The 27,914-nt window shown below is 40.5% G+C and overlaps 2 protein-coding genes across 3 annotated transcripts; one reads left to right on the top strand and one right to left on the bottom strand.

Moving 5' to 3' along the window:
* Positions 1–14,658: 14,658 nt before the first annotated feature.
* Positions 14,659–21,852, bottom strand: LOC112003166 (uncharacterized). Of its 2 annotated transcripts, none has more exons than XM_024035346.2 (9): positions 21,644–21,852; positions 21,483–21,542; positions 17,589–17,716; positions 17,307–17,363; positions 17,050–17,142; positions 16,292–16,370; positions 16,019–16,143; positions 15,387–15,530; positions 14,659–15,302 (listed from the first exon to the last, which is right to left on the bottom strand). In XM_024035346.2, exons 3-9 carry the CDS (start codon positions 17,712–17,714, stop codon positions 15,063–15,065), a joined length of 864 nt encoding a protein of 287 aa, XP_023891114.1. In that variant the 5' UTR covers positions 17,715–17,716; positions 21,483–21,542; positions 21,644–21,852; the 3' UTR covers positions 14,659–15,062. The 2 variants fall into 2 exon arrangements, with proteins under 2 accessions (XP_023891114.1, XP_023891115.1); XM_024035347.2 differs by having other exon boundaries at positions 21,483–21,568; positions 21,644–21,826.
* Positions 21,853–23,043: 1,191 nt separating this feature from the next.
* LOC112003165 (uncharacterized protein At2g39795, mitochondrial) lies at positions 23,044–26,003 on the top strand. The gene is made up of 3 exons (XM_024035344.2): positions 23,044–23,365; positions 23,462–23,790; positions 25,647–26,003. Exons 1-3 carry the CDS (start codon positions 23,171–23,173, stop codon positions 25,804–25,806), a joined length of 684 nt encoding a protein of 227 aa, XP_023891112.1. The 5' UTR covers positions 23,044–23,170; the 3' UTR covers positions 25,807–26,003.
* Positions 26,004–27,914: the final 1,911 nt, after the last annotated feature.

The raw sequence follows: 27,914 nt of genomic DNA, 5'->3' as shown, positions 1-27,914 counted from the left end.
TTGATCCTTCCCTGCATCACAGAGGATGAAAACGACATTCTTAAACAAATCCCATCCCTTGAGGAGATCAAATCCACATTATTTCAGATGCATGACTTGAAAGCTCCTAGTCCCGACTTCCCAGCTTTATTTTACAAAAGACTTTGATCTACCGTGGGCAATGACATAATCAAGGCAGTGACCTCGTTCTTCCTAAGAGGCTTTACGCCTAGGGAGGTAAACTGTTCCCTTATTGTACTCATTCCTAAAATCTCTAACCCCACATCTGCTAACCATTTCAGGCCCATAAGTTTGTGCAATGTTGTGTACAAAATCATTTCCAAGCTACCTGTCTCTAAGCTTAGACCTCTCCTTGACAAATTCATCTCCCCCACACAATCTACCTACATCCCCAACAGATGGATAGCCAAGAACCAGATCATTGTCCAAGAAATTGTGCATAGCTTTTAATCTCGGAAAACAAAATCGGGTCTTATGACCATCAAGCTAGATCTGCAAAAAGGCGTATGACAGGGTAAATTGGAAGTTTATTAAAGCCATCCCCCTCCATTTCGGCTTCAACGACACATTCACAAAAATCATCGCTTGCATCTCATCTGTTTCCTTTGAGGTCCTTTTTAACGGAGGTAAAACAGCAAGCTTCAAGCCTAGTCATGGCCTTAGGCAAGGCAATCCTTTATCGCCATACCTTTTCATATTGGGTCAAGAGGTCTTATCCAAGTTGCCTGACTATGAGCTAAGGTCGAAAAACATAAGTGGCATTAGAACGAGCATTTCCGGCCTAACCATCACCCACGTCATGTACGCGGATGATGTTGTTTTATTCATAAAGGCAACCAGGGGAGATGCTTTAAATATGGTTCGGGTCTCAAAAAAATACTGTAGTTGGTCGAGGCAAGCCATCAACAGGAACAAATTTGGTGTGTTCTTCTCTAAGCACACCCAAAGCCACACCCGTAGGGTTGTCAAAAGCATTCTTTAAGTTAAGAGTCTGAAAAAAGATGCAGTCTACCTTGGAGCCCCAATGTTCCTATCAAAAGCACCTTTTAAGGACTTCGCCTTTCTCCAAGCCACACCTGTAGGGCTGTCAAAAGCATTCTTCAAGTTAAGTGTCTAAAAAAAGATGCAGTCTACCTTGGAGCCCTAATGTTCCTATCAAAAGCACTTTTTAAGGACTTCGCCTTTCTCCAAGACAAACTTGAAGCAAAGCTGATGGGGTGGAGAAGCAAAAGTCTATCTTGGGCTGGTAGAAGGGTTCTGATTAACTCAACGGCTCAATCCTTACCAAATTACACCATGTCCACCTTTAACATCCCCAACAAGGTATGTGACAAGCTTGACTCCCTCATAAAAAGGTTTTGGTGGAAACCAAAACAACAAGATAGCAAGTTCATCGCCTGAAAAGGCTGGGATCACCATTGTCGCCATATTAAAGAGGGTGGTCTTGGGTTTAAAAAGGCCAAGAATATCAACAAAGCCCTCCTAGCAAAGCTTGTCTAGATGGTTGCCTCTAATAGAGACAGTTTGTGCATGAAGATCATGAGATCAAAATACAAAGTCAAGAAGGATTGGCTTCAAGCGGATACTTTAAAAAAGGCATCTCCCATTTGGAAAGCTATTGAAAGCACAAAGAGCATCATCACAAAAGGTGCTTGTTACATGATTGGGGATGGCAAATCAGTCGATGTATGGCTTGACCCATGGGTGCCATGGATTCAAGGCTTTATTCCATCCCCTAGGACCGTTTCACTGTCCATAACACCTTTGCTGTCCTCACAGATCGTAAATCATGAATTTCACTATTGGAAAGCTCCTTTAATTCATGAGCTATTCAACCCACAAGATGCTCAGGCTATCCTGTCCATACCAATCCCCATCAAACCAAGACCCAACAAGCTTGTATGTATACCAGACTCGAAAGGGTGTTTCTCTGTTAAAGCATCTTAAAAACAAATTGTCACCCAAGATACCACCTCGCCCTCTACAAATATATATTGGAAAAAGCTCTGGGAGCTCAAAGCCTCGAAAAGAATTAAAATGCTACTATGGAGAATTGGAGTCAACGCCCTACCCACAAGAGATAACCTTATGGTCAGACTGGACTTGGACAATTTAGGTTGTTTACTATGTAATCATGACTTTGAATCTCCTATCCACCTTTTCTTCAGATACCTTGCTGCCAAAGCCCTATGGTTTGTTACTTTTTGGGGATTTAAATTTGACTAGGTACCTTTGAACTCCAATCTTGATATGGTTAATCTGATGCTAAGCCCTCTTGCCTCTCTTTGCCAAGATCGGGATCAATGGATGGTATCACTTTATATGGCTCTCACCATCGAGGAGATATGGCAGGCTCACGAATTTTCCACCATCTTCAATCAGCCTGAGCATCCAAACCCCGTGCCTACTCATACTGTCGCAAGGTGGTCACCCCTCCCCCCTCTAAATTTTATCAAGGTCAACACAAATGCTGCCCTTTCAAGCTCCAAATCTGCTCTAGCTGTCATAAAAGTTTGGGCAAGGCTAGCCCCCAAATTCACGCCACTCCATGCTGAAGCCATGGCTTTGCTCTAGGAAGTCCAACTTGCAAGCTTTGAAAATTGAACCCACGTCCAATTTGAAGGGGATTCAAAAGTCTGTTTCGATGCTGTCATTGCCAATGATCCTTGCTCGGCTCGGTCCATCTCCCATGTTGTTGCGGACATCCGAGATTTAGTAGTTAATTTTGTAGCTTGTGATTTTATTTAGGTTTGTAGAAGTTGCAACCTTGCTGCTCATACTACAGCCAAGTTTGCGCTGGCTTTAAATTTGTCTTGTTTTTTCAATTCGGCCAACCTTCCTCTTTGTCTAGTTGATGTTTGTAAGGAAGAGGCCTTCCCTGTGTCTTCCTTGTTTTGATTAATACATGGCAGATTAAAAAAAAAAAAAAAGGGTAATAACTCAAATCACATAAGGAAACTTTACCGCCTAGTCATAGTAATTAGTATGTATATTGGGAAGAGGATCACTTGATCTTAACTCTTCCTTGTATTTTTTCCCCCCTTCAATCAATCCAAATAACATCATCTAAATGATTAATGATAAGACAAAATTATGGCACACAAGGCACCCCATGCTTAACCCATTGGCTTCACTCAGAATGGAGCCTACAGCTCATGCTGATGGGCTAAGTTATAAAGGAGGCTGAAGACCCTGAAGCTAACGGACCGTAATAGGCTGTCGTGGAAGGAGGTCTGCGAAGAACCCTAAAGGGCTGATTCCCTTATGAGGCTAACGACCCTTCTTGACTGAAGGGAATAAGACAAACTGACAGTCTTGAAGTCAACGAGTCTAATAAAACCATGACTTGGCCACCACGCATGAATAATAAAGAGATGACTTGTATTCCACGTTTAGTGTTAGAGTCCAATAAGGAAAGGATTCCGTAATCAATGCTCATAAGGACTCCTATAAGGAAAAGACTCCTACTCCAAGAAAGAGAGGTCAACCCTCTACTACTATAAAAGCCCTAATACCTTCACAAATCAAGGTACACATAATTAACCCCTCTTTAGCACTCTAGAGTTGAAAGAAGTTCTAACTTGACCTTCGGAGGGTATTTGGCTGGCACCACACTGGTGCTCTCTGTTAAGTCTTCTCCTTTTTGCTGTGCAGGTGCTGTCTCAAGTGTGCAAACATCGTGTGACTCACTTGTGAACTTTTCGTCATCATCAGTTGGCGCCGTCTGTGGAAACCGCATTTTTACGACTTGTAAGCCATATTATCGCTTTCCGGATAAAGAGTTGTATGGTACTTACTTGCTCGATGGTGACTACCAACAACATTCAAGGAGGCGAACCACGCCCAACCACACTCGAGAGACAGGTGCAGACTCTCACTGCAGCTGTGGAATGCCTCACTAAGCAAAACAACGATCTGGAGGAACAGTCATGCCAAAAAAATGCAGGTCACAATACTCAAGAGTAGGACCAAGAAGGCACCAGTGCCGATAAAAGAGAACGAGAAGGGCCAGAGGGCAGTAATGCTCTAAGTAGACTGGAGTGCCAAAATTTGAGCATGCCATCCCTCACGGATGCAACTCATCTACACATCACCACGGAGATACAGGCAATAAAGGAACAAATGGAGGTCATGATGAATGCCCTCAAAGGACTGGTATACAATGACCTTGACAATCTGGTAAATCACACCGACTCGCTGTTCACTGCAGCTGTCAATTCCTTGCCCCTACCACATAAATTTCGTATGCCGTATATAAACAGTTACAACGGAGTGAAGGATCCTCTAGATCACCTGGAGACCTTCAAGACTCTAATGCACCTTCAGGGGGTAGCAGATGAAATCATGTGTAGGGCCTTCCCTACAACGCTGAAGGACCCCGCCAGGGTGTGGTTCAGCCAACTGACGTCGAACTCCATTAGCACTTTCAAGAAGCTAAGCGCTCAGTTTACTACACACTTTATTGGGGGACACAGGTATAAGAAGTCCACAACATGCTTAATGAGTATTAGGCAACTAGAGGACGAGACGTTGAGATCCTACATAACGCGCTTCAATAAGGAAGCACTTTCGATCGATGAAGCCGACGACAAAATACTCATAGCAGCCTTCACCAATGGGTTGCGAAAGGGTAAGTTTTTGTTCTCACTATACAAAAACGACCCGAAGACCATTTTGGAAGTACTCTACAGGGCCACCAAGTACATGAATGCTGAAGATACACTGCAGGTTCGGGAGGAAAAGCCAAGAAAAAGGGAGAGGCAGGAAGATGCATGACAAGACCAAGGGCGGAAGAAGCCGAGGACGGGAGACCGAAGGAACGAAAGGCGTTCCAAGCCCCCGGGGGGAAGGTTCACAAGTTTCACCTTGCTAACCACCCCAATAGATCAAGTCCTAATGCAGATCAAGGACGAAGGGGCTCTGACCTTTCCTGGAAAGCTGAAGGGAGATCCTAGCAAGCGTTCTGGAGAAAAATATTACCACTTCCACCGAGACCACAATCATGACACAGCCGATTGTTACGACTTAAAGCAACAAATTGAGTCCCTCATAAGACAAGGAAAATTGCAGAAGTTTGTAAGCAAGGAAAGAACAGATCCACAGCCTCAAGAGCAGTAACCCCGACGGGATAATGACCGTTAAAGGCCTCCTATCGGAGATATAAGGATGATTGTCAGAGGAACGACTACAGGGTCATCAAAAAAGGCTCGGAAGACGTACCTCAGGATGGTCCTGAACGTCCAGCTGACGGGCTCAATATCGAAAATAGCACGAAGAGAAGGCCCTATCATCAGGTTCTCGGAAGAAGACGTGTAACATCTTCACCACCCGCATGACGATGCGCTGGTTGTCAGCCTACGAGTAGGGGACTACAACATGCACCGGGTACTGGTCGACAATGGAAGTTTAGCAGATATCCTATACTACCAGGCGTTCCAGCAAATGAGAATTGGTAGAGAACAACAAATTCCGACGAATGCCCCGTTCGACAGTTTTGGAGGAGCAAGGATATTTCCTTTGGGCGCGATTACATTGTCTGTAACAGTAGGCAACTATCCTCAGTAGATCACCAAGGATATAACGTTCCTCGTGGTCAACTGCTTGTCCACCTACAACGCTATCTTAGGGTGACCCACCCTCAATTCATGGAAGGCAGCAACCTCGACTTATCATTTAATGATTAAATTCCCTACTGACTATGGAGTAGGAGAACTATGTGGATCAAGTGGCCACCCGCGAGTGTTACGTGGCTATGATGGAAATGGATGACCACCTCTAGGCCATGAGCATAGAAGAGCACCGAAGTAATGCGGAGCCCGTCGAGCAGCTTGAAGAAATACCTCTTGACGACTCCAAGCCTGACCAGACAACAAAGATTGGAACCCTCGCCAGTCCCGTGGTCCGACAGGCACTTATAGCTTTCCTCAAGAAGAATCGGGACATATTCGCATGGAGTCACGAGGACATGCCAAGAATAGACCTTTCAGTCATGGTGTATAGGCTGAATGTGTCACCCTCTTTTCCACCCATCCGACGGAAGAAGCGGGTGTTTGCCCTAGAACGAGATCAAGCCATAGCTGAAGAGGTCCGCAAGCTACAGGAGGCAAACTTTGTTAGGGAAGTCTATTACCCTGACTGGCTAGCAAACGTAATGATGGTCAAGAAAGCTAGCGGGAAGTGGAGGATGTGCGTGGAGTTCACCAACCTAAACAAAGCATGCCCCAAAGATAGCTATCCCCTCCCGAGGGTCGACACTCTAGTAGATTCTACAGCTTAACACCAACTGTTAAGTTTTATGGACGCTTTCTCCGGTTACAACCAAATCCAGATGCATGACGCCGATCAAGAAAAAACTTCATTCGTAACTAGCCAAGGCCTCTTCTGTTACAAAGTAATGCCATTTGGTTTGAAAAACGCGGGTGCAACATATCAAAGGCTTATGAACAAGATGTTCTCACGGCAGATCGGGAGAAATGTCCAAGTCTACGTAGATGATATGCTGGTAAAAAGCCGAAGGGAGGAAGATCACTTCTTAAAGAAACATTTGACACTCTTCGCTCTTACAACATGAAGCTTAATCCAGGAAAGTGCGCCTTCGAGGTGACGGCAGGAAAATTCCTAGGATTCATGGTGTCACAGAGAGGCATCGAGGCCAACCCAGACAAAATCAGGGCTATAATGTAGATGACGCCACCAAAAAATATGAAGGAAGTACAAAGCCTAAATGGCAAGATAGTAGCACTAAATAGGTTTATATCAAGGGCAACGGACAAGTGCTTGCCTTTCTTTTGCACACTGAAGAGATCTTTCGAGTGGACCGCCGAGTGCCAACAAGCGTTCCAGGAATTGAAAATTTATCTCTCTTCCCCACCACTACTGAGTCCCTCGCAGCCAGGTGAAGAACTTTTTCTCTATCTTGCCGTCTCCCTAGCTGCCGTTAGCTCCGCTTTGATCAGAGAAGAAGAGAGAGTGCAGAAGCCTGTGTACTACACCAGCTGGGCGCTTCGCGGAGCTAAAGAAAGGTATCCGCTAATGGAGAAACTTGCCTTCGCATTAGTTACGGTAGCACGCAAACACAAGCCGTACTTTCAAGCCCACACAATGGTCGTCCTAACCGACAAGCCTTTGCAACGGGCAATGAGCAACCCCGAAGTCGCTGGACGACTGGCACTATAGGCCATATAATTGAGCGATTTTGACGTCCAATACTGCCCACGAACCGCCATTAAAGGACAGGTTGTCGCAGATTTCATAGCTGAGTTCACAAATGGCGAGGATAAGGAGGCAGAAGAGTCTCCTCTATGGAGCATGCATGCAGATGGATCCTCTAACAGGCAGGCTGGAGGAGTTGGCGTCGTACTACAATCACCCAAAGGAGACACGATCGAGTGATGGTCCACCTTGAGTTCCCCACCACCAACAATGAGGTGGAGTACGAAGCTTTGGTGGCAGGGCTTGACCTCGTCAAAGCTGCAGGAGCCAAAAACGTGATCATCTCTTGCGACTCTCAGGTCATGACCAACCAGATAAATGGGGATTACGAGTGTAAAAGCGAAAGAATGAGGAAGTATCTGGACCAAACAAGGAGGAAGGTAAGCAAGCTGAAGGCTAAAATTATACAGATCCCTCGGGGAGAGAACAAGCGAGCTAACCACCTGGCCAAAGCCACTTCAGCCGAACATATGGCCACCCTTAGTAATGTACTCTCATTCGTTCAGCTCTCTCCACTTATAAATTCTGTTGATGTACAGGAGCTTGGTTTCGAAAGTGATTGGATTGCACCATTAGTTTCTTACTTGTAGAACGGTGTGTTGCCAAACGGAAAGGAAGCTGCAAGAAAACTGAAGGTCCAAGCAGCAAGGTTCGTTCTGATAAGAGACGTCTTATAAAAAAGAGGTTTCTCCCGCCCCTACCTAAGATGCTTAGGTCCTGAAGAAGTAGACTACGTCATGAGAGAGGTGTACGAGGGAATCTGCGGAAACCACTCAGGGTCGAGGTCATTAGTGCATAAGCTAGTGCAAATGGGGTACTTTTGGCCAACCATGCAAAAGGATGTCAAGGCTTATGTAAAGACCTATGACAAGTGCCAAAGGTTCAACAATGTTATCAGACAACCACCCGAAGAACTTACCCAGATGACGGCACCATGGCCGTTCGCGCAATGGGGACTGGACATCATGGGGTCTTTCCCTACGGCAATACGACAGCTGAAGTTTCTGGTGGTGGGCATCAACTACTTTACAAAGTGGGTGGAAGCTAAAGTCGTGGCCACCATTATGGAGAAGAACGTATGGAGTTTTCTCTGGCGATGTATCATATGCAGATTTGGCATCCCTAGAGTCTTAGTCTCGAACAACGGGAAGCAATTCGACAATGACTCCTTCCGGGACTTCTGCTCGCAGTTGGGAATACAGAACCACTACTCCTCCCTCGCCCACCCTCAAGCCAACGGACAAGTCGAAGTCACGAACCGATCCTTGCTGAAGATTATCAAGACTCGGCTCGAGGGGGCAAAGGGTATATGGGCAGAAGAGTTGCCGAGCATACTTTGGGCCTATAGGACTACAGCAAGAACACTAACAGGAGAGACACCATTCCGACTGATATACGGGAGCAAAGCAATCATCCCAGCCAAAGTCAGTCTCTCAAGCTACAGGGTGCACAACTATGAGGAAAGGAAAAACGACGAGGCCATGTGTTTACAGCTCGATATGGTGGACGAAGTCAGGGCAGCGATAGAACAAAGGCTCGCACGGTACTAGGACCACATGTCCAAGCACTACAACTCTCGGGTCAGACACAGAGACTTCCAGGTTGGAGACCTCGTTCTAAGGAAAGTCATGGGCGCAGCAAGAAACCCAACCCAAGGAAAACTTGGCCCAAACTGGGAAGGACCTTACCGAGTCACGGCATGGCAGAGGAAAGACACCTACCATCTGAAGACACTAGACTGACGAAAGTTACCACATCCATGGAATGCTGAACACTTGCGAAAATACTACCAATAGAGATGACGACGTGAAGAACAACAACCCCCCCCCCCCTTCTTTTTATTCATAGTTTACTCAGATTTATTATTTACTTTAAGTTTTTGCTACAATAAGCCCAAAGGACAGGTTTTTTACTTTGGTTTTTGCTACAATAAGCCCAAAGGGCAGGTTTTATTTTTGGACTACTTTTTATATAAATGCATGGCAATAAGAAGAGATTATTCAGAACTACTGAAGTTTCTACAAGTTCAAATTCATAAGAAAGTGGGCGACCTTGAATCCACAAAAAAGTGGCCAAGTCCACAATATACTCGGCTACAAATCTGATGGTCTAATAAAAGACTGACGAGTTGGCCAAGTCCATGAAATGGATAGTCATAAAGTCGACAGTCTAATAAAAGACTGATGAGTTGGACAAGTCCATGAGAGGGACAGCCATAAAGCCGACGGTCTAATAAAAGACTGACGAGTTGGCCAAGTCCATGAAATGGACAGCCATAAAGCCGGCGGTCTAATAAAAGACTAACGAGTTGGCGGCGGTCTAATAAAAGACTGATGAGTTGGCCAAGTCCATGAAATGGACAGCCATAAAGCCGACGGTCTAATAAAAGACTGACGAGTTGGCCAAGTCCATGAAATGGACAGCCATAAAGCCGTCGGTCTAATAAAAGACTGATGAATTGGCCAAGTCCACGAGATGAACGAAGCTATACAGCTAACAGTCTAATAAAAGACGCAAATCCATAATATGGACAAGGCTATAAAGCTGACGGTCCCACATGAGTAACCTCAACCCAAAAAGTAGAAAAATCAACGAATTAAAAAGTCTACGAAAAAGACAAGTCTAGTGGTCCATAAAATAAAGTCACTAAAAGTGATGGGCTTACCAAAATGACCATCTATTTGAAAAAATTGTCAAAACTGACGGCTTCATTAAGATAACGACTCCACTAGAATACTCAACACAAAAAGTCAAAGCCGACGGTTTTGATCAAGCTGACGGCATCACTGAAATAGACAGGTTCGTAATCGTAATTCAGTACCTTTAAATCCTTACAACTAGGCTAACGAGCCCAACCTACGACTGGAAAATAGCCTTAGAATCTACAAAGCAAGAAAAAGAAGCACACGAACAAATGGCCATACATACATAATCAAAAACGACGAAGTGATAAGTGTCATAAGCAAAATTAAACTAATTACAAACAGAAGCCCCAAAAACCAAAGGGGCACTTGAAAACATTGTTTGAAAATGAAACAAAATAAAACTACAGCTGGGAAAGGAGGAGCGTTGCTTAAAGCCTTTTTACTTCTTTTGTATAGGAGGGTCTTCAGCGTCTAAATCCTCCACAGAAGGATTGGAAGAAGTGATAGGAGAGTTCACAGCAGGCTACGCCAAAACAACACCGTCATCTTGAGGAGGATCTCCAAAGTCGTCACTTTCGACATTGACGGTTTCATTAGCAGGCGTTGCTGGTGGGAGTCCATCTATAGTAATCCCGAATAGATCCAATTCAGGAAAGGCCGTCACGATTTGCTTCAGGCAATCATCGAACCCAACACCGTCGTATCCAACCACAGGAATTGATAAAGGAATCTGACGCCTTGAACTCCTCGACCACGTCAGCCCTTGCCGTCTCTACCACCTTACGAAGGGCCGTCAACTCTTGTTCTAACTTCTCCTGCTGATGACCTGCCTCTTCTAACTTGTGCTTCATCTCTTTTTGCTCAACGTTCAGTAGACGAATGGCCTCCTTGTACTACGCTTGTTGGTTCAACATATTAGCATTATGTTTACGGACGCGAGTGACGACACCCTCCTTAGCCACACATCAGTCTTAAAGCGTTTTTACGCGTACCAAAGCCTAAGAAGGACACAACCATCAGTCAAATAAGTGAAAAGGAAATGAGAAGAAAATCTAGGTGGGAAAGACAACTTACCCGTGTTAGGTCGAAAATGGCTGACGCCCCCAAATCCTCCGTCCCTATCTGAGCACAAGGGTCTATGTCCGTAGATTTTATAAATGATTCTACCTCCTCGACAACATAGTCCTTGTGCGTTAGTAGGCAACGAGGCCCCTCCAAGACAGGGCCGGCAGAAGTCATCACCCCTTTTCCAACCTCGTGGCCTGACTTGGGGGTTGGCTTCTCTGGGGACTCATTCCTAGAAGTGACGGCTGTCTTTTTGAGCGAACGGTTATCCTTCCCGTCAGTCTTCCTCTTCGGCGCGCCTTTGGTGACAGATTTGGGAGCCGACGAAGATGCCAACTCCCCCTTTGCCCTTTTCTCTTCCTTCTGACGGGCAGCAATAGCCCTTATCCGTTGCTTGGCTGACTCCATCTCTGCAAAGATACCAGATACATATGAGAAGAATTAACGGTGAAAGCTAAAGTGATGGGACTTTAGGAAGAAATTACTCACGACGGCGAGAAAAATCTTCCAACTTGCGAGCTTCAGACGTCGGTTCAGGACCCTCGCAGTACGCGTGAAGAGTGTCAAGAGTAATTAAATCTCAACACGATCGCTCCTCTAGGGGAATCTCTAGAACCTGACAGATAAAATCCTCCTGCTCTTCAGTTATGAGAGGACGAGCATTGGCTGATGAAAAAGTAGACAACATTAAAACACTTCAAAAGGCAGATAGGACAAAATACATGTAAAAACCGACGAGGGTAAAAGCTGATGGATAAGACCTGAATCCTTGACAAAAGCTCAGGTATTGTCAAAATAACCAGAGGGCATCGTCTCCCACTCTTCCTGACGGCACACCCAGTCCGTCCCTTTAACAAAAAAGTATCTACCTTTCCAATTTCTATTTGAATCTGGCATCTCAGACACTAATCTTAATTCCCTCTCCCTGATGGCAAAATGGTACATCTCTTTAGAGGAAGACAAGTGTTAGGGTCTGTAACAATAGAAGAACTCGTCTAAAGAAAGCTGACGGTGTCCTCCACTTAGACGGCCCTATAAGACCTCAGCACTTATAAAGATCCTCCACAATTTGGAGTAATCTTGCTAATGGATAACCCTAGATAGTCAGCTAACTAACGGTGTAAGGCCGTAAGGGGCAGTCTGAGCCTCGCAGCAAACATGGCATGATACATACCAACGTCTGCAGTTCTCCCTATATAGCACTGTTCATTTTCCCTGGGGAGACAGATAGGGATATGGTCTGGGATTTGGAAACGGATGTGCAACTCTTGAAAGACCTTATCACTCATATTTGGGAAAATTTTATTGACGGCCCATTCCTCGGGAAGGATAAAGGGACGACTACCTGCAGGACTTCCTACAGTCCCTTCACAGGATTCCTCGTCACCTTCATCTCCGTCACTATCCCTCTCTTCTTCCACCTCAACTTCCCTTTCCTCACCCACTACCTCCTCCTGATCTTTGCCTCCATGACTCCTTACCTCATCGTCAGGACTTTGGGCTGATGTCTTCTTCTCTGACGACCAGAAAAAGCTCCCGGATTCATCATCTAAACCAAATACCTCGTCGTAGCACGCTCCATCGCGGACCGATGACTGATCACTCGACTCGTCACTTGACATCTAACTACCTACAAGTGACGGATTTGTTCTAAGCACCTAAGATGACAACCTCGCTTTAGAAAAATCAATCAAAATAAAGTATACACAGAAAGGAAAAGGACTTACAAGTTTCTCAGAATGGGTGACAGTTGAAAACGTGACGGCAGCAATGCAGGCGACGATGTAGGAGGATTGACGGAAGAAAGGCAACGGATCTTCTCTCTAGGAATCAGAAAAGGTGAAATAGGGAAAATGAGAAGGAAAGGTGGATTATATATAAAGAAGATATGCACAGAAGATGAAGTGATGCCCTCGTCCAGAAGCGGAGCCAACCAGAATACGCTGCATGTCCAAGCATTTATTACTGGCTGCATCGCATATGAATTGATTTCTCTCTCCTAGCCAAAATGAAAGTCAGCAGTAGGAAATGTTAACTCCATAACCCGTAATTTTTTACTGACAGAGATATGGAGTAGGGGGCAACTGATAAGACAAAATTATGGCACACAAGGCACCCCATGCTTAACCCGTCAGCTTCACTCAGAATGGAGCCTACAGCTCATGCTGACGGCCTAAGTTATAAAGGAGGCTGAAGACCCTGAAGCTGACGGACCGTAATAGGCTGTCGTGGAAGGAGGTCCGTGAAGAACCCTAAAGGGCTGATTCCCTTACGAGGCTAACGATCGTTCCTGACTGAAGGGAATAAGACAAACTGACGGTCTTGAAGCCGACGGGTCTAATAAAACCATGACTTGGGCACCACGCATGAATAATAAAGAGATGACTTGTATTCCACGTTCAGTGTTAGAGTCCAATAAGGAAAGGAGTCCGCAATCTACGCTCATAAGGACTCCTATAAGGAAAAGACTTCTACTCCAAGAAAGAGAGGTCAACCCTCTACTACTATAAAAGCTTCAATATCCTTACAAATCAAAGTACACATAATTAACCCCTCTCTAGCACTCTAGAGTTGAAAGAAGTTCTAACTTGACCTTCGGAGGATATTTGGCCGGCACCACACCGATGCTCTCTGTTAGGTCTTCTCCTTTTTGTTGTGCAGGTGCTGTCTCAAGTGTGCAAGTATCGTGTGACGCACTGGTGAAATTTTCGACACCATCAATAACATTACTGTAACGAATTGCCACTTGTCAACTGTCGTATAGCATAACTCCTTAAGATGACATATAAGTATGCATATTTGATTTTTCCTACCTTTTAAGTTTTTGTGAAATTCTTAAAAAATGCTAATTATTTGAATACTCAATTGGGCAGCCATTCACATTTGTTGCGGATCCACTGTTGCTCTATAGTTCTCTTTGTTGTCGATCCACTCTAGCTCTACAGTTCTCTCACTGTTTATAATTTCCTTTCTAATTACCTCACTCAAATGTCCTTTTCTCTCCCTCACCATAAGACCTTAACAAACCAAATTTTTTCAAGTAGTAAATATTCACGTTCAACTCAACAACAAAAATAAAATGTTTAAGCTCAAGTTCAATATCAAGCTTTTGAGGTTGAGATCAAACACAAATACATTATCAAACCCATATCAAGTTTATTATCAAGTCTGTTTGATTTGGACGAGTGATCCCAATTCTAAATTAATTAGTCTTGATAAAATATGGCTTTATTGTTTATAAACAAATATAAATTATATGTTTTTATATCAAGCCAAATTTGACTTGTTTATGCACGGATTGGCTTATTTACAACCCTAGAGTGAACACTCTCTTTTCTCTTCACCCTTGTCACTTTCCCCCATACCCACTAAAGCCATTATCCTGATTGATGAAACGCATAAACCTCTTTCCACGCAATTGAGCCAAAACAACAGATAATTTTTTACGGTTTATTGCAGAACCATACATTCTTATCTTATTTGCGTCTTTAGTTTTTTCTTCTTCATCCTCTTTGTTGAATACGGCTTTTCCCACTACTAGATCTTATCATTATAAAAAGAAAAAAAGAAAAGAAAAAAAAGAATGAAACTTCCAAGATGGATGGCACTCCTATGGCTTAAAGCATGGTAAGAAGTATATCCCATACTTTACTGCTGCGTGCTAAGGGATGGCTGACCTTTGAATTCAGATTTGAACTTTGATTTCTTCTATGTTTAACGCATGGAACTAATAATATGATACAAAAACCAGACCTCAACAGTAGAAAATAGGGCTTACACAAGGCAACTGTTAAAGTGAAAACAATATCTAGGTATGCAACAGACAACAATAATACATCAATGCTACTCAACTAGAAGCAAATTGATCTTTAGAACTATGATGAATGCGTGTCTGGCTGCTTGCAGTCAAAAAACCTAAGAGACGGGCAAGCTTTCATAAACCGGTAACCAAACCTAACTCTTAAAAAAAAAAAAAAAAAAAAAAAAATTGCATAGTAGCTCTGACAATTGTGGTTAACATGCCAAGTATACAACACACGCCATTCTTTCTTCATCTCCTAGTAAGTTATCCAAACTACTTCATTGAGCCAATCCCGTTTGAATACACCAATTATAATGGCATCGTAGGTTCTAACCATGTCATGATTCATCTTCACCGGCTTCAGCAGCAGCTATCTCAGAATCCAATTTGTTCATTAGCTGCTCACTTACATGTTTTGCCACAGATATCATGTCCAGAACGATGCTTGGATCCAGGCCTGCACCACCTCTTTTATTGAGCCCACAAATGTGTCCTTTCCTGTTGACAGAAATAGAAATGGCAGAGCTCATTTGGGACTCCTCTTCTGTAGTGGCATCTACAATATAGTGCCTTCCCACCTATAAAAGAGGAGAAATACTTCATGAAGGATGAACAGACATTTGCAGATTATGAAAATATAACTAAAAGCGCAGTTTTGTCACCTTTGTTAATGTAACTATGACAGGGATATCTGATGTGTCAAACTGCAGAAATTCTTCATCACTAATGTCAACCTCTGGTTGCTCATCACCTGATGCACCAGCTGCAACTTGAACCCTCGGGATGCCTGTATTGCTCAAAGCAGCCTTCGGGAACAACAGTAACAAGATACATTAGTTTTCAGTTTCCAACAGCAACAAATTCATCAACCATTTACAATGCCTCTGATCACGAACATCTTGGGAGAATAATGATGTAAAAAATTTAAATGTATACTGCCATCATGGTAGAATTGATACAAAATTAGTACAAAAGATTGTTTAAACGAGAATCAGCCTCTCCAAAATAGGGGGTTAAGTTTGCCTACCAACCACCTCTCCCAGACCTAGAAAGTTTAAGTCTTATGCACAAACTACATCCTATAATATCTACACCTATCGGAAAGTACGAAGTTCAGTGAAGTTGAAATTCAATCAATCTGGTTTTGAAGTGTTTCAACCACAAGAGATATGGCTTGTCCGCTCACTAGACTTTCTCACTAGAGTTTATCAACAGCCAGTAAAACCCTTATTACATCCTGAAAAATGAAAAGAAATCTAAATTGCAAATATATAGACATGTGGAGAAAAACTACCTTAATGGCAGCACCTAGGGCATCAAGCAGATTCCCGTCTGAACAAACCACAAGGCAATCAATATAAAGATCCCAGCAAATTTTTCCCTCCACAACTACTAGAGATGAGAGATCAATTCCAGCCCCTGTGGAAAATTAAATAAGAACTCTTAATTCAATTTAAGAAAAGAAAGAACCTCTAATCATAAAATAAATATGAGGGCAAATGCAAAATGATAGAAAGCATGGGCAATAAATTGATGGTAACTTCTCTTGTTCTCGTTAGATTCATACCAGCTCCACTTTTACCACCCAAGAGAGAACGTTGAAGAGCAACTGAGAGTTCTGTGGACAACTCCTCACCCCCTCTACCCTGAGTAAGCAATCAATCATGCTGGATTTAACATACTGAAATTTGAATCATACAAAGAAAGATAGTTCACAAAAGAATATTCTTTGAAAGGCCCCACATACATATGTATGAGCTATGAAGAAAATTGGCAATGAGAATAGCTCTTCCCATTGTGCCATAATTTCATTTTGACTGGATTATTTAGGAAAGCTATTTTACGTAATGAATTCTTCTTCATTTTTAAACAAAGGATTAAGGGTTTATTATTTTAGCTTTAAAATGTCTGCTAATTTCTTTTCAAGCGTCACCCTTCATCTTTTTGAATATATTTGTATTACTTATGAAATAAAATAAATTTTAAAAAAAAGTCTGCTTATTTCTACTTTTGTTAGTTTTCCACAGGTTTTTTCGTTTAGCTTTTAGCTTATTTTGCTCATTTACTGCTTTTTAAAACCTCTTCCTTTTTTTTTTTCTTTTTTTTTTTATATATATATTTTATTATAAAAGTACAAGTAAACTCTAACCCCTTTCAGCAAAAAGTCAAATAAACCGATACCAAACACACAAGCCTCACTACACCTTGCACCTTACACCTCAAGAAATCTATATGAGCTCAATCAACAAATTAGATAATATTAGACGATAGTAATCAACAAAATGGATAAAATTAGGTGATAATATAACAACAATGTATACAAACCTCAAACATTGGGGCTGCAGTTGGACTGCAATCAACGTATATGGAAACCTTTCCTTTGTCTGGTTGTAGTGAAATTGGCTTTCCAAGTTCAGCCTGCACTTATAGATATTAGTAAACAACATTACAAGTATTCACAAAACATGGGAGGAAAATGCTTAGTGTAGATATGTGTCCTTATTTACAATAATAACAAAAAAGAAAAGAAACCTAACAACAACCACCACCAGGAAGATCAAGCATCTTGAACCATGAAATACCTTCACAGTAGAAATAACATCTGTGGCCCCCATCCTGATTCTTGCTGAACCATTAGCCTGCAATTAAGTCCATGGAATACATAGAAACCAGCAGAAGTTCAGTTTGTCTGGTAGAAAACAAGCCAATGCTGATGTAAAAGAAATTAATTTCCATGTTTCCATGATCTAAATAACTAAGCAGCTCAAAGTACGCTTAATTCTAACTAACTGGGTTTAGCCAGATGAATCCTTTTCCAGCATTCAAACTATATCTTAATAAAGTATTTGAAAAGAATGTTATACTTGGGGTATAACTCCAGTTTCAACATTAATAGGACGGTAAGTTAATCTTTTTCGACCATCAGAACGAATGTCTTGAGCAATGCCACCCTGTATGAAGTGTTTTTCTCCCAGAGATAGTCCCACCATTCCTGCACATACATAAAATGAGATGAAATAATGTTTGCAATGTTGCATATAATTATAACTTGTAAATATTGGGAGAAAACAAGAGGAACAACAAAAAATGCAAAAGAAATTCAATAGATCATAAAGTCAAAAGAAACTCAAGTCTTCTATAACCCTATGCTAATGTCCTTGACAAAAAGTTCCTGACCTTGCTCCGTTAAATCAATGATATCAATCCATTGACTAGGGGAATGCATCTTAACGCACCCACCTGACAAAACCAACCAGACCCAACCCAACTCGACACCTCAGGTTGGTTATCGTGGGTTGTTGGGTTGGGTTGTAATTTTATTTTAAGCCTCAAGTTGGGTCAGGTTTGGGTTGATAGTTTTTTCAAGCCATCTGACCCAACCCAATCCACCATATATATTTGTTTATTTTATTATCGTTATTTTAATTTTTTTTAGTTTGATTTATTTTGGTATTTTGAGAATTAGTTTTGATGAATTTGGAAATTTGGAAAATAATCAAGGCATATTATGTGAATTATAATAATTTCTGAAAAAACAAACACTTAAATAGTTATGAAAGTAAAATTATATATATATTCAATAAGTAAAAAACCTCATTGAAATAAGATGAGAAAATACAATGTACCAAAGCACACAGGCAGTGTGCTATGATACCAGCAGAATGTCTAAACTAAACAGTAATGAAAGTACACAAATCAAGTAATGCAAGGAACTGAAAGTAGAAACACCCAATGCATTTGCCCACTCAAATAGAGTCTGAAGGAAGGAAAGCTTCAAATCATGAATCATTCATTCCCCTCAAACGTATGCACTTTCTTTTCCCTCCAAATACCCCACATGAGGCAACGAGGGATCATATTCCAAATCACCATGGAATTGTTTCTGTTAAACATGCCTGTCCAACTAGCAAGAAGCTCCAAGACACCATGCGGCATAACCCAATGAACCCCAAAAAGCAAACAAACCATATTCCACAACGCTTGAGCTACAAGGCAATGTAGAAATAAGTGTTCAACAGTCTCCCCATACATCTTACACATACAGCATCAATCCACCACCTCCACTTGCCTCACCCTCAGCTTATCAACAGTCAAAATTTTACCCAATGCCACAGTCCAAAGGAAGAAACTAACCTTTGTAGAAACTTTTGGTTTTCCATAATGGCTTCCATGGAAAAGAAAACAGATTAGTGGGTTGAAATGCCCCATAATAAGAACAAAGTTAGAAAACCCTATCTAGCATAATTTATCCATTAGGTCCATAAAGGTGACAACCGACTCTAGCTCCCAATCTTAATCTGGTCATAAAAAAATGATATTACACAGGTTACTATTTTTCTGAAAAAGATAACAACTTAGCCATTGAAGCATCCTTATTACAAGCAATACTGTATAATTCTATGGGAAGTTATTTTTCAAAAGGAGTCCCTCAGACCAAAGGTCATGCAAAAATTTAATAGAAGAGCCATCCCCTACCTTAAAATTGAGGAAACGATGGAAAGCATCCCCACCCTTTCCTGATATATTTCTACAGCATAAGGCCCTTGAACACTATTAGAGCACCATCCCCTCAAATGCTACCATATTTCGTGTTTACTACCCATCTCCACAAAGCACTCCTCTCCATAGCATATCTCTACAGTCATTTCCCCAACAAAGGCTTGTTAAAAAGGACCAAGTCACAAATATCCAGCCCCCCATTTTGAACGGGTGCACAAACAATCCTCCAATTAAGCAAGTGATACTTAAACTCATCTCCAATCCTTTACCACACAAAATCCCTCTGTAATTTTTCAATATGACTAGCAACGCTCATTGGGATAGGAAACATTAAGTACTAGTGCACAACCCACAGACCTATGTGGGTTGGGTTGGGTTGGGTTAAAAAAACCCTTTAATCTGACCCAACTCAATCCATGCACATCCCTTCTGTCGACTTTGCAAGGTAGGGCTTCTATTCAAAGAATTGTAATTGACCCCGGCATTCAAATCTTCCTTGCTTTGATCGGTATCTTCATCTTTGTGTTCTCCTAGAAATTAGGACCTAGGGGTACTTCTTTGATCTGAATCAGCCCTCAACCATGAACCATAGGGAAAAGCATATGTTTTCCAACCAGCATCTTTATCAGGTAACTCTCACAATCATGCTCCATATGACCCATACAGTCAAACCAGTACCAAAAGCTTGGAAACCATTCATACCTGAAGAAAACCCATACCGGCTTTTCATCTTTGATCTCAATCTGTATACCATGTAGCAATGGTTTAGCAATATTTACTTCAACCCTGATACGTATGAATCACCCCCACCCTACTCCATTTGCAACAGCTCAGTAGACACACATGTTCCAGTAGCCTTTTCCAATATCCTCCCCTACCTCAGGGCTCATAGAGATGATAGTAAGATTATAAACCCTAACCCAAAAAGGACATGAAGTGAAAGTTGTGGAGGTTGGAGGGGTTATGCCATCAAAACGCCTCAATAACACCAGACTACAACAAAACATCTAAAGAGCCATTCAAATGAGGATTTTTTTTTTTTTTTTTTTTGCCATTTAACATCATTTTGCTATCATTTTCGTTACTTAGCAGGTTTCCGAATCTATTAAGGAAACTAGCATTTCAAGTCTCTTAGACTCAAGTTCACTGTAGGAACTCAAGTCTAAGAGACTTGAGTTCCGTGTTCTGGCAACGCAGACATGGAATTTTAATCCATGTGGAACTCAAGTTCCTTAAAAGAAAACCAAAAAAAAAAAAAAAAAACTGACCCTCTTCTTCTCTCTCTCTCTCTCTATCTCGAGCTTCTTCTCTCTAGCTTTTTCTCTAGATCAAGCCAAAATCGGGCCTCCAAGGCTGAAGCTTATCACCCAGGTGGTTCTCTCTCACTCTATCTTGTTCCATATCTCTTGTTCCCCACCAAAGCTCACCATTGATCAAGATGAGGTGCTATTGCGTTTGATGGGTTTGGGTTCGCAGGTTCCGAACAGGATGAGGTGGTAGCGCTATTGTTAGTTTTGGATTTGCAAGTTCCGATCGGTATGAGGTGGTGACGTGTTTGTTGGGTTTGGGTTTGCGCTAAAGTAAAATCAGACTACTAAGACCACTTCTATTTCTCCTATCTAAACTCCTACTCCTACCATTAGGAGTAATTTCTTGGACATCTCCAAATTCTGGTGATTCCTCTAATGGCGAATAATAAAATACTTCTTGATCCTGTTTTGCTTGTTCTTTAGACTTAGAAATTTCCTTCAAATTTTCCACCATCTGAAACCTAACATCATAAGGTAGACCTCTACATGGTGCCTTTAATTCCAGCTTGATGCCCCCTCCTTTATAAACTTTCCCATGATGTATGCATCTATAACTACTTTTTCCATCTTTCAACTCTTCAGTTATATGATCCCATGCGAGATCACATTTCACTCTCACAGATGAAGTATTAGCATTAGACCCGGTTGTAGAAGCATGTTCATTAGATGGTACAGACTATAGAGGCGGACTCCATTCCACTCAACAATTTCATACTGGCAGCAACCGTTTTATCAACAAATAAATCCATCAACACAACATTCACAAAATCACAAATAAATAATTCACAAACAATACCAGTGTATACAAAATAAATCCACCAACTATGAACACACACAGGCACACATGTAAACTAAAATGCTATGCTCTGTAAAGTGTAAACTATAATGCTCTGTAAACTATAATGCTCTATAATTCAGTAAATACTAATAATTGATGATAGAAGTTACCAGTAGAGTAGTGGACTGAACTGACTGAAAATTTGAAGGCAAAGAACAAGAACGGAGAACCTTCAGCAAACAATGTGATAGAGAGACTGAAAGAGTCAGAGAGATTCAAATAAAATAGAGTAGAGTAGAAAGAAAGAAAGAAAGTTCAGTTTAGTTTTTACCCGAAGAAGCCGAGAGGGAAGCGAGAGGCAGAGCCTCGGCCACCGACCACCGCAGTCCGAAGCAGAGGCACAGAGAAGACAATAGTGAGTGAGAGGCACCGAAGTCCAAAGTAGAAGAAAAAAACAACAAATTGAGAAGAAAAGGAAAGGAGGCACTGACTGTTGAGAGAGAGGCGTGTGATGCTTATAGGTTTTGATAGGTGCAGTAAAATGAAATCTCATCCCCAATTTCCTACTGGGTCGGGTACGGTACGGGGTACCCAATAAGGAAATTCGGATTCATTAATAAACCCTCTCATCTCTCTAAACTCTTAACTCTCTCATATTATAATAAATATTCCCTAAAACCAAGGCCCCCTTTAAAGCTCCGCTTGAGATTTTATAAGGGAATGAAATGGAATGGAATGAGATGATCATAAGGGAATGGAATGGAATAGAATATATTTAAGTAAGGGAAAGGAATGTGAAAGAATGAAATGAAATGAAATTAAGTAACCTTGTTTGGATATTTTAAAATAAATGAATGAAAATGAATGGAATGTAAGTAATCCTGTTTGGGAGCAACATGGAAGGAATGGAATAGAATCATTTTATGACAATATTACTATTAAACCCCTGTTTTAAAATAAAGGGTTGAATATATAGGGGTATTTTGGGAGTTTTAGGAAAAAAATCATTAAATCTAATTTCATTCCCTCCCATTCCTCCCAATTTCGGGGGGAAGGAAAATTTGAGGTTTGAAGAGAATAGAAAGGAATGAGTGTTCCCTCCTATCCATTCCATTCCCTCTCACTTAAACTCCCAAATAAGGGAATGGACTTTTCATTCCCTCCATTAAAACTCCCAAATAAGAGAAGGGAAGAATATTCTAAAATTATTCTTTTTATTCTTTTCCATTCCATTCCATTCTCTCCTCCCAGGCGGAGCCTTAGAGTTCACGAGGGAATAAAATAGAATGGAATAATTATAAGAAAATAAAATGGAATAGAATATATTTAAGTAAAGAAAATGTATGAAAAATAATGAAATGGAATGCAATTAACTACCCTTAATTAAATGTTTTAAAATAAAAAATAGAAATGAATGAAAATGAATGGAATGTAAGTTATATTGTTTGAGAATATAATGAAATTATTTTATGATAATATTACTATTAGAACCTTATTTTAAAATAAATAATTGAATAAATAGAGATATTTTGAAAGTTTTAGTAAAAAAAATCATTAAATATAATTTTATTCTTTCTCATTCCTTTCAATTTCAAGAGAATAAAAATTTAAGATTTTAAAAAAATAGAAAAAAATAAATAATCCCTCCTTTTCATTTCATCCCCTCTTAGTTAAATTCTTAAATAAAAAAATAAAATTTTCATCCCCGCCATTAAATCTCCTAAAAAAAAAAATTAAAATTGTTCCTATTTCATTCCCTTCACCGTTCTAAGCCTAAAACCCTATGCAAAAGTAGCGCCAATAGTAATAGTAACAGTGTAATACACACTCTTTGTCGTTGACACTTGCATTCGCAAAAATGGCTACCTTAATCCGAACAGCTCAAAGAACCCTTGTTCGCTCTTCTTCTTCTTCTTCTTCTTCTTCTTTCCTCTTTCAAACAACCAGGCCTTACTCCTCGGACGCAATTACCAAATCGCCCTTCGAATCCAACATCCTCCGAATCCTCCGAACCGAGATCAACTACCAGTTCGACTACGCTCCTCCTCATCAAGTTCGTACTTCTTACATTGTTTCTTTTTTTTCAGATTCTCATATTTAGTTTGCTTAATCTTTGAATCAAGGCAAAACCCATTTCTTGTTTTTGTAGGCTGTGACGAAATTCGATTCGTTTACGGTGCAAGATCGACCGGGGGAGCAGTTGATCACGATGAGTGGCAAATTTGGAGACACCGAGAATGTCAGAATCGAAGCTACTATGTTTGATGGGTGTGTTGCTGTTCCTAAACTTGGAGATGAGAGCTCTGGTCAAGATTTTGCGCTTCATCTTAGCTTGATTGTTGATATCTCCAAGGGTGATGGTTTGGATGAATTGGAGTTTGTGTGCTCTGCTTGGCCAAACTTTTTGGAGATTCAGAAGGTTTATATGCTTAGGCGTGATGCATTGCTGGCTATGCCTTATCTGGGACCTGATTATAGGTAGTATTAGCATACCTCTTTTGTGTGTGTGTGTGTGTGTGTGTGTGTGTGTGTGTGTGTGTGAATGTATGTATGTATGTATATGTTTTTCTCTATCTATTGTTTGTTTGGTAGTTGAGAAGCATTGGCCTTGATTAATGTGATACGCGGATTTTATGGATTGGATTGGATAAATGTGTGTTGTGCTTGCATGTGTTGAGTTTTAGATTGGGTGTTTACTAGGTTGAACTGGGCTATATAAAGTGATTAGGAGAAGCAAACATTTTAACTTGACCATGTGACTAATGCTTTCCTTGGGTTTGTGACAAATGGTCATTTTTCATTATTTTGTTTGTTAAAAAAAATTTATGATTTGACCTGAAATTGGCAAGTTTAGGACTGAATTTTGAAACCTTTTTTTTTTTTGGGGGGGGGGGGGGGGGGTTTTATGAAAAGGAGACCCATTATTATCACTTCTATTCATACTTGTCCTGGAGGTATTACTTAAGATTATCATAGGTCTATTACCGATCAAAAAAAGATTATCATAGGTCTATTGGGGGAGGTTTATTTGTCAGGGTTTATAGTAGGGGGAGTAATAGAGAGGCGTTAGTTATCTCCCCCCATAGGCTTTTTTGCATGTAATACAATCATTATTTGTGGAGCAGAGATTTAGCGCATAAGAATGTGGAGAGCCATGTAATTTTTTGAGGTAATGACAAGGTTAAGGGTGAATCTAAATAAGAGTGAGATCATGTTAGTGGGACGGTGTCCAATATGGAAAGGTTAGTAATGGCTTTAGGTTGCAACGTAAGATCATTACCTATGACTTATTTGGGCATTCCTCTAGGTTATCATTTTAAGGTGGGGTCTATGTGGAATGGCACTCGTGAAAGAATGGAAAGATGATTGGTAGAATGGAAAAGATTAAAGGGGGCCTATTTTCATTTAAATCACAGTGTCCAATTTTCCGATATATTTCATGTCTATTTTCACTATGCCAATAAATTTTACTAATAGTTTGAAGAAATTACAATGATGATTTCTTTGAAGAGGTATGTGGGAGGAGAAAAAGTTTAATCTTGTAGATTGGAAAATTGCTGGCACGGCTTCATTTGCAAGAGGGTTCAGCATTAGGAAGTTGGATTACTTTTAATCAGGCATTATTGGGAAAGTGGTTATGATGATTTACCAAAAAGAGTGACTATTTGTGGAGAAGATTGGTGGGAGTAAAATATGGAGAAAGGGTGGGGAGTTGAACTTGTCTTTTGTCACTCTTATGTTTTGATCTTTGGAAGGCAATTAGAGTATGATAGGGTCCGTTCAATAGATTTGTGGGCTTTGTTGTGTGTGAGGGTAGACGAATAAGGTTTTGGCATGATGGTGTTGTGCTGATGTGAACCAAGCATATTGTTAGCCTTTGTTGTTTTAGTTAGTTGCTAAAAAGGATGCTATGTTGTTGGATTGCATTGACATATAGAATGGTGAAATTCAATGGATCCCTACTTTTGTGAGATTGCCCAAGATTGGGAGGTCGAAATGTTTGTTAATTTTTAAGAAACTCTATGTTCCACAAGGGTCCAAACGGGTGCAGACGATAAGATGCTTTGGAGGTTGAGGTAAAAATGTATGTTTTAGTGTTCGATTATTTTATGAGGTGTCAAGAGGTGTTGGGGGTAGGATTGGGGGNGGGGGGGGGGGGGGGGGGGGGGTGTTTAATTATATGGGTGTTTTGAGTTTGGACTTTGGAGGTGTGCGATTGGTGGTGACTTTGTGTGGATCATGTTTATTACTTGCAGGAAAATGGATCATGTTTTTTATTTTTTTATTATTATCATTCTTACTTATCAAAAAAAAAAAATGTTTATTACTTGCAGGAAAATGGATGCTAAGTTGCAGAAGACACTTAAGGAGTACTTGGAGGCAAGAGGGGTAAATGATGAACTTGCTGTTTTCTTGCATGAATTTATGGTGAACAAGGATAGAACTGAACTTATCAGATGGATGGGAAATGTCAAGACTTTTGTGGAGGAATAGAAGATTTTGCATTTTACTGCCTGTGTGAGATTCATTACCCAAATTTTTTCATTGATTGTAATCTCTGCAGTAGGTAGTTGTTTTTGCGCTTTATATGCAAGAATCAGTAACAATATTTGAGGTGTATATTATTCAGCATGCAGCAACTGAAAACTGAAATGTGAAATTAGAACTAGCAACTGTTTATGTGTCGTTCAGCTTTGAGATTCTTTTGATTGTTTAAATTTACAGCAAGCAAATTATAGGACTTGACAAAAGCTAGCAAAAAAACTGCACCTTTGCATCTAGCAGTTATTTAATATACTATTTCTTACCTATCAAAAAAAAAAAAAAATGATATAAAGCTGAACTTGATGTTCTAAACACTCAGTTTATTTTCCTCATGTTGTTCTTTTTATCACTGATAATTTCATGGTATATCTTGTTAGTTTATCTTGTCAGTTTATCCTGTCATTGTTTCACAAGTTAAGGGCTCAAGTCATCTCTAAGATACTTCCTTGCTATGTGCCATAATCCTGCCTCTCCAATGCCTTCTGTGATTCTTACCTGTGGATTCAGGTTATAATGTCAATGCAAATGTGCTTCTCACATTAACAGTATTTGGAATATAGCGTGAGAAAATAACAGTTGTATGTTTACTTTCTTCAAGTTAGCATGTTCTTATGTTTGTATGAATAGGCAATAATTATTTGAATGTTATTTACAGATGAAGATAAATGTAACTTAGAAATCTTCCGTTGCCTTGATTTTCCACCAAGATGTGCATGTAGACCAGGGATAAAATTATATAAATTTGTTTATGGCTAATAAGGTGCAGAAACCAAGGTTAAAGAAATGAAAGAATCAGATTGCTGCATTTGGGAAAGCCTTCACATTACTTGTTGCATTCATTATGGCATAAACATAAATATCGTGACAGGAAGAACTCATTCAAAAATAGAGCAGTTATAACAGAGACAAAAGTAAGGAAATAGAGACCTAAGGTAGGTGCCAATATCTCCATCTTTACTTTATTGTGAGATCTGAATTCTTATTGGCCTTGCAACGGTCCCTCATATCTGTGTTTTAAGTGTGTTGATATGCTGTTACATGCTTGTCTAAATTATAATCATCTGATAATATGGCCCTTAATACAAAAGGTAAGAAAACTTTGGATTCTCTAGTTAAAATCAACAAAATCTCATTTTGATTTTTGTTAATTAGAGGTGGCTAATTGTACTTTGGAATGCATCACTTTATTTATTGTGTCATGAGTATGATTTTGAATTCTCAATATGGTGTGCTTCCCTTATACAGTTTAGGTGTTGCCCATATCACATAACCTCCTATAGCCCCAAAATGTTGCATCTAGCCTTTGAATTCTATCTTGTTTCCAATGAGTTGGTCTAGTCCAGGCCTCCTAGTGTGCCAAAGAGAGCCAAATGAAATATTTTTTCAAGATTTTTTTTTCTTGGGGGAGGGGGGTCTTCCTGGAAAATATGATGCAGCTGATGCATGGGCCATTAAAAATGACACATATATACATTCTAATTATTGTTTTTTTTTTTGTAAGTCTAATTATAGCCATGTTTTCTATTCATAAATTATTATTGTTTAGTTTACGTGATCCAAATATTTTTTGGGTCCAAATATATGTCTCCTATTATGTGATTGTAAATTGAAGTGTGTTGTTGGAAAAATTAAGCTTTGGAATGCTGTTGGGAATATTGAAGTGGATGGAATATTATAGAGGGAGGAAAATAAGGTAAAAGATGGCATCTTTATTTTCCACAAGAATTTTTATGAGGCACCTGTTGAATGGAGACCAAAGATAGACCGACGGTATTGAGTTAGCAACTCTTTAGAGGGAAGTGATAGAAAGTGGCTTAAGAGGCACCTTGAGGGAGAGGAAGTCCTTTTGGTTATAAAGAATATGAACGGTGATAAGGCACTTGGTCTGGATGGTTTCACCATAGTCTCTTGTCAAAGGTGTTATAGAGTATGAATTTAATATGATACACACTTTTGAGGGAGTCATAATGCTTTTATTGCCTTTATACTAAAAAAAGAAATTACCGCTTTTAACATTAGTGACTTCGATCCCATAATCTTGGTGGGGAGCTTGTATA

The sequence above is a fragment of the Quercus suber genome, unplaced genomic scaffold (assembly GCF_002906115.3).
Source record: "Quercus suber isolate HL8 unplaced genomic scaffold, Cork oak 2.0 scaffold_115, whole genome shotgun sequence".
Classification (NCBI taxonomy): Eukaryota; Viridiplantae; Streptophyta; class Magnoliopsida; order Fagales; family Fagaceae; genus Quercus; species Quercus suber.
The sequence above is the reverse complement of the archived record's forward strand: the minus strand, read 5'-3'. Positions and strand labels throughout refer to the sequence as shown.

Excerpts from the sequence above, each read along its gene's own strand:
- LOC112003166 (XM_024035346.2), bottom strand. The coding sequence starts at position 17,714 with ATGGTGGGACTATCTCTGGGAGAAAAACACTTCATACAGGGTGGCATT. Across the intron at positions 17,143-17,306 it reads ATGTTATTTCTACTGTGAAG|GCTGAACTTGGAAAGCCAAT; the intron begins GTATTTCATGGT and ends CTATAAGTGCAG. Across the intron at positions 15,531-16,018 it reads CCCTAGGTGCTGCCATTAAG|GCTGCTTTGAGCAATACAGG; the intron begins GTAGTTTTTCTC and ends TTGTTCCCGAAG.
- LOC112003165 (XM_024035344.2), top strand. The coding sequence starts at position 23,171 with ATGGCTACCTTAATCCGAACAGCTCAAAGAACCCTTGTTCGCTCTTCT. Across the intron at positions 23,366-23,461 it reads ACTACGCTCCTCCTCATCAA|GCTGTGACGAAATTCGATTC; the intron begins GTTCGTACTTCT and ends TTGTTTTTGTAG. Across the intron at positions 23,791-25,646 it reads TATCTGGGACCTGATTATAG|GAAAATGGATGCTAAGTTGC; the intron begins GTAGTATTAGCA and ends TATTACTTGCAG.